Source organism: Galleria mellonella, unplaced genomic scaffold (assembly GCF_026898425.1).
Source record: "Galleria mellonella isolate WM207_F2 unplaced genomic scaffold, CSIRO_AGI_GalMel_v1 utg90, whole genome shotgun sequence".
Lineage (NCBI taxonomy): Eukaryota > Metazoa > Arthropoda > Insecta > Lepidoptera > Pyralidae > Galleria > Galleria mellonella.
Genome location: NW_026442172.1, coordinates 738298 through 745404, shown reverse-complemented (window position 1 = coordinate 745404; position 7107 = coordinate 738298). Strand labels below are relative to the sequence as shown.

The 7107-nt window shown below is 28.8% G+C and overlaps 1 protein-coding gene across 2 annotated transcripts; it reads right to left on the bottom strand.

Annotated features, from left to right (window-relative positions):
• Window positions 1-667: 667 nt before the first annotated feature.
• On the bottom strand, window positions 668-6796 carry LOC113523415 (protein yellow). 2 transcript variants are annotated; one of them, XM_026909382.3, is made up of 4 exons: window positions 6692-6796; window positions 4915-5158; window positions 2928-3116; window positions 668-2815 (listed from the first exon to the last, which is right to left on the bottom strand). In XM_026909382.3, exons 2-4 carry the CDS (start codon window positions 5138-5140, stop codon window positions 1719-1721), a joined length of 1512 nt encoding a protein of 503 aa, XP_026765183.2. In that variant the 5' UTR covers window positions 5141-5158; window positions 6692-6796; the 3' UTR covers window positions 668-1718. The 2 variants fall into 2 exon arrangements, with proteins under 2 accessions (XP_026765183.2, XP_026765185.2); XM_026909384.3 differs by having other exon boundaries at window positions 6688-6736.
• Between the last annotated feature and the right edge of the window lie 311 nt (window positions 6797-7107).

Genomic DNA, 7107 nt, shown 5'->3' with positions numbered 1-7107 from the left:
AGGTACAGCTGTATAAGTGACCCTAACTTATATAATATGAATATTAATTGTTATGTTATTTACTGAAAGGATGTGTATGGACTCTTTGGTGATATATTACTTGCCTATAATATGATGGAAGCTGTAATATAGTCCAGTGTACATTTTTACACTATCTTATGTTGCAAATATTCCATTAAAGTTTACTTCTAGGAAACATTAATTGGATTGTATTTATCAAATACTCCGATAATCCCAAGCAAATAGTTTTATTTGAATTTGTTTACAAATGTATTTTGATCACTTTTAATATATGTCTCATATCAATTTTATTGTGAACTTCCGATCAGATAAAATAAATTGTGAGAATTAATGCGTTTTAAATTTTTAATGTTTTAGATCAAGGTCTTTACCAGTCACATAGTATTATTGTAAGTAAAGCAATTAAGATAATAAACAAATTGTCTAATGAGATAAAATATTACGTAAAACTAGTAATATATTATGGAAAAAGTACCATTTAGGTAGTATTTGTGAATATAAGGAACATAAATATGTAGATTATTATTTGAATTCAACGTAGGTAATTAACTATTCATGTATAATTATAAAATTATTAGATTGATGAAAAAAATATGTGCAAACTACTTAAGATTAATTCAAATTTAAAGAAAAAAAAAAACATATATATTTATTATATTTTATTTAAAAATCTCGAGTACAGGAAATATGTCATTCTAACACATACAGTAATAGTAGACACATCAAACAAAACGTTATCATGTATGAAGAATAAAGAATATTTAAAGAATAGATAATAATACATATCTAAGAATAAACATAATAATTTATTACGGCGTTTGTGTAACGATAAAATTTCATTTTCTGCTTAAGAAAGAAGAAATAATATTTTAGGTATAGATACATAATGCTATAAAAATACCTATATAGCATGTGTATACACCACAATGGCTTTATTAGATACTAATATGAAAGTATATTTTACAATATACTTACATATTAAATGTAAAAAATATCCTGTATAGAACACACAATCAAAGTCTTATAAGTGAAAAGGTATTGTTTAAAAAGGACACATAAATACAGATATTTATCTAATAGATATTTAAGTTTTTCTGTACTTTTTGTTTACACCATAACGATTGGAAGGTTACGCGGTATGTAGATAGAATAATGTCAAGTAATATAATATTATTTAAGATACATGTCACAGAAGGAAGCAACGACGCACAGACATTTAGACAACTGGTATAAAACAATAGCCACATACTCGTACACTGTATGTGTAAGTCGATAATGGGTATTATACTCGTTATAATGTAAATATAGTTCAAATTATTATGTGTATTTAGTTTTAAAGTATATCGTAAAAGATACTTTATCTAATGCATAAAAAGACCACAAATATTCAAACATATTACTCAATGAATGCTAATAAAATTCATGTATAAAATATTCGATAGAGATCGTTTATAGTAGACTTAATCTAGTCTGGGTGTCATAACTAATTTAAATATAATTTATTTTATTAATTTGTAATTGCATATAATTTTTTAATCAGAATAAAAATTAGTACAATACAAAACTTTATATAAAATTAATTAAATTCTTAATTCGTAATAACTCGTTCGCTATCGTTATATAAGTTTAAACTATCTACTAACAAATAAGGAACAGAAATAGGAAATATTTTCAGACATAAACTTACGTTTATATGTCTATGAATCTTCATAAACATCGTAAGTACGTTTCAACCACCAGGGCCTTTTGTAGGAATCAGTGATCGTTCGGGGATTGTAGGCAATAGCTGGCCGAATCTGTTTAGGGAAATCTACATCAATGTAACTTGGTGCTGTTGGAATAATATTTTCAGTTAATGGCTTTTTGAGCAGTGACAGTTGAGATTGAAGAATTGCTGGTTTGTATGGTAAGTTAGAAGTTTGCCACGATCCTAGATTGGTATTATAGTTTACTGATTGTGGCTGCACCAGAGTTTGTGGATTTAGTTGGAAACGTATTGGAGGTTCACATACAGTTCCTTCCACTAGACTGTCAAGAGAAGCTGTATAAATTCTAAAGTTTATATCACTGTAATCCAACTCGGCTTCTAAGAATACAGGCATACGGTCTGATATCACCCAAACATTGCGATTGTCATCAACTTTTATATCAGATGGGAATACTAAGCCAACATCATCTTTATCCACTATGGCGATGTTCTGTGGTTTATAAGGTCGAGCTGAGTACCAGCAACCGATAGCATTTTGGTCAATTAAATTAAAAAGTTGAATTCCCAAATTATCTATTACTTTAGCTGTTGTATGCCCATTTGGCCCACGAACGCCTACGACGCTGAAGTCTTTGAATGAACCATTCTCGACCTTGCTTTCATTTCGCAATATGCGTGTTGAAACTGAAAACTCTGTGTGACTTGATAAAGGACTAAAGTAGAGAGTTCTATATCCATCACTTTTGATTGGTGATGGTGCAATTCCGAATATGCCCTCGGCTCCCCACTGAAAATTAAGACCAGCTATATTGAAATCTCCTGTAAGTGGATCTGGCATAAAATAGCTGTGACTGAATCTCCAAGATTTGTTCTCTTCCCAAGAATACACAATTAAACCATAACCAAGCTCGTCAGAAAAGTAAGCAAATGTATCTTCGCAACTAGATCCAATATCTACTGCGATGTTGGCAATAAAAGTTGTAAAAACGATGTCTTCAGGACGTAACACATATCTTCGGATTCTCTGGTTAGTTTTTAGGTCATATACGTTGAGAGCATACGGGCAGAGGTTTGTGACGTTGGTATCTGAAAGAATTGTTTAATTAAGAATTATTAATATAGGTAATTACAGATATCTACCTTTGTTGTTTATTTACCAATAAAAATAAACAGATTTTTACATTGTACAGTATCTTACCATAGCCAAAAGTGCCAGTATCTAAAACCCAAAGTCTTCCACATTCGTCCGCTTTAATTCTGTAAACTGTGTTCAGTCCAGTATCGCAGTTACCCAACTCATTGCCTTTCCAACTCGGGTAGGGGTTCAATTTCGGTGAGGGTTCGTAACGATCGTCTAATCGTATATAATTTAAGGTTGCTGGAATACCTGAAATTAGGTATATAAAAGTTTTTAGGAAAGTTGGTATGAATATATCAGTATTACAGGAAGGAAAATAAAATTATTTGTCGCCAATTAATATATGTTATGTATATTATATTTTACTTTATACTTTACCTATATCTACCTACTTATGGAATGTTTATATGTTCATAGGCACAAAATTTTCAATCAACTTCAAAAAGAAGGACGGTTTCGATTGGGTTGGAATTTTTTTCTCAAAACTCATAACTCTGTCAGTTATAAACTGATTTGAATTTTTTTTTATCTAGAAGATTGATCCCATAGGAATTTTTATCAAAATCGGTTAAGTAGTTTAGTTTTCAAATCAAAATAACTGGTTTTACCACAATTGAAATCGTTTTATTTGGAACAATTTTAAATTGTTTTCCATTTCCTTGGTGTATTAAAGGATACGTAAAACCGTCATGCATTAAGCTACGTGTATGTCAAATGCCTTTTTATACACTGCTGAACATAGGCCTCTCCCGTTTCTTATGACAGTTTACCATTAGGGGGATTTTGCCAGTAATTGCCGTGCTTGGCAGACGGGTTGGATATTGTAGTTTGGCTTTTGGTGATGTTTTAAGAGGGATGCTGCTGCCCATTCCTCGAACACTAAGTTCCTTTAGTCACCTCTTACTACACTCACAGGAGAGAAAGACATTCTATGCCGGGACCAAACGGCAGGGTTACCATAATGTACATTTATTATTATACATTATTATTACATATTATATACACACATTCAAGGATAATAAAGTTGACCAGTTTTTCTCGAAGCATTTGTATGGAGACATTGTACCTATATAATCTAAGTGTATTTGTTATAATTTAGGCATGAAACATTATTAACATAAACATTTGTAGATTAACATCAGATTTCACTGTTATTGTGTTAAGGATGTAGATGCATAATTGCGTAATTTATTTGCACTTTATGTTTTTTTCATTTTGCATAATGTATAACAATTACATCAGGTACATATTAGGTTTGTAGGTGGATTTGTATTTCGTGTAATTGTTTTTTTATTGAATTTGTTTTTGCTTATATTATTGGCATATGCCAACGTACGTATGTTACGTATATAAATACGTACAGAACATATAAATATTGATTTATATTAATTTTAAGGTCGTCATTTGATATTGATATATGTAGTAAGAAACTCAACAGTTATCATTCTATTCAGATGAAAGTATATACTAAAATAAACTTAAGTTAAACCGCTAGTTATTACATTAAAATATATTTAGATTGTATATACCTAATAATAATGATTACACAGAACACTTTTACCAAAATGCAAATAGGTGGTGATTTTGTATTTGTCTGTATATTAGTGCATATGTTTTGCGATATCATTTTCTTATTCAAGTTCTGATATTGATGATTATTTTTAAACGACTTTCAAAAAGAGGAAATTATTAATTCACGTGTTGATTAATGTGTTTTTGTTAGGCAATCTTTGCCAACTCTGATTTTGATAATTCTTTCCACAATTTTTACAGTTTATTCTCGTGTTCACAAAATTATCACAAAATAGTGAGGGACTATTTTATAATGATTAAAATCACCATTTTTATTTAGTGATTTTTTTTTATTTAAATTGAATTACGAAAATAAATTATTTATATTATGTTGCGTTATATTTTGTATTGTAAAAATTGTGAAAAGAAAAAGGGAAACTGTTAAGCTGTCTGAATTTAACTAGATAAATAAATTATATCAGTAGTACATGCTTATGGATTAGTATGTATCTAATTGTGGAGACTAAGTACATACCTGATTTCCAACGAGGGACAGTTACAAAAAGTTTATTTTCCCATTTTTCAATGCCCACTGGCAGTGCATTTTCTGGTTGTAAATCTCCAGAATTAAGGGCATTTTGACGTGAATAGGAATCCGGGTAGTTCCAGTCCAATACGTTCCAGGAAAACATCTCCTGTAGTTTAACAGCAGCTGATGCGAAAGATATAAGGCAACCAAGAATAAGTATTCGTGCTGCCATTTTGATTTATTTCTGTACCTAGGGATAAAATAAATAAATATAAGTAAATATAATTTATAGTCTTTAAAATATGATTGTTACACATCGCCTTCTAGTGCTAAAGAAAGTCAATAAAGATATTGATTTTTTATATAAATACACAGAAAACATATTGAGCCTCTCACTCATCTCAATATGCAGCAGTTCTTAAACTACAAAGTTGTCAAAAAAAATACATTTTTAATATGATGAATAGATAATGAAAGTAAAATAATGCAAGTCTCAGAAGAGAGTTAAATTTTTCATATACTGTGTATATATACAGTAGTTATAGACTGTATATTTGAGAGATCGGCATGCAGGTGAAATTTACAAGGGTAGATAAAGCAAGAGATGTGTAGAAGGACAAAAGTATTTGACATAATTCCTTATCCACGCCTATATAAACGAGTTGGCGTGGAGATATTTCAATTTTAAATAGTGTTTTTATTACATTTTATATTCAATAATTTTTCTAGTTGTAAGTAATGTAAGATAAATTTTATTTTATACGATAATAAGATCAATTATCGAATATTATGTGTTGTTGTAGTATGTTTATTTTTTATGTTACATTTTCAAGGGTACCATTCGATATTATGAAATTCAGTGGAAAAAGGTGTGATACAGTTCTGAGGTAATATAAATAAACCGAGCTAAGAACTTTCTCCTCTTTTAAAGTGGGTTGAAATTTCAAAATATACCAAGGTATCTGGAACTTACGAATTGACAAATATATTTATGTTAGTTTCTACCAACTATAAAATTCCTTCTGAATAAAAGCTTCTGAACAAACCAATAATCTGTTGCAATTATCTGATATCAAACTATGGACTTATGTTCATGGAAATTTAAGTTAACTTATTTTGCTGTATAAGTTTAAGGAAATCTTTGAAGATATTTTAACAACCTGTTTTTTACTTTTTATTTATTATTATAATTTTTTTATAATTATAATTTTTTGGAGAGAACATTAAAGAATGTATCTTTATTGTAATATTGTATTTGTAATTAAAAAAAGAAAATAGAATTTGTCGGGACAAGATCTAAATAAATAAATAATAATTGTCATTAGAATTTAAGCGACAACTGCATTGATTAGATGTTTTATGAAATTACATAGTCGTATTTTTGTGACTTTGTTATGACTTTGTACACATGTTTATCCTATATAACGCTATGTATAATAAAATACAAAAAAATATGTAACATAATTTTGCACAGCAATGTTATTAGAAATTCAATATAATATATTATATCGAATTTCATATTACAATTAGCATTAGAAAAAATGAAATTGCTGTACATTTTGAAGATATGAGAAATTAAAAAAAAAACATTTTCTTAATTTTTTAAGCGAATAAATACGCCATTAAAGATTATGCACACATAAATATTATTGCATGTACGACATGAAACTGGTTTACTAATTAATCACAATACCCAAATCACAGATTCTTCAACCGATTTTTTCTTAATTTTATGTAATTATATGTTAGTTGAATCGTTTAACAACACGATACACTCACGTACTTTTAACGTATCCGCTAGACTGTCCGACTATCCGTCGGACGTTGAGAATTACACTAAAACTTGCAAAACCATCCCTGCTATATAAAACCTGGCCTTCATTGACTCCTACCCATATTATAATGAGATAAACTTACGATTAAGAATAGGGTTGGCACTTGCTCGAATAAGTAATTCGAATTTTTTTGTAACTTTTCTTTTATTGTCATAGAATATCTAAATATAGTGATTTAAAAATGAAAAATAAATGTAAATATTAAAATAAAATAATAATAATATAAATATAGTTACTTTCAAACTACATGCATTACTGTACTATTTGAATTGTAAACGAATCCTTATTTAATTTTTCTCTTTCAAAATCAAATCGTTAGAATATATGAAATTAAAATTGTCCTACGTAAATTATTCATGAATAA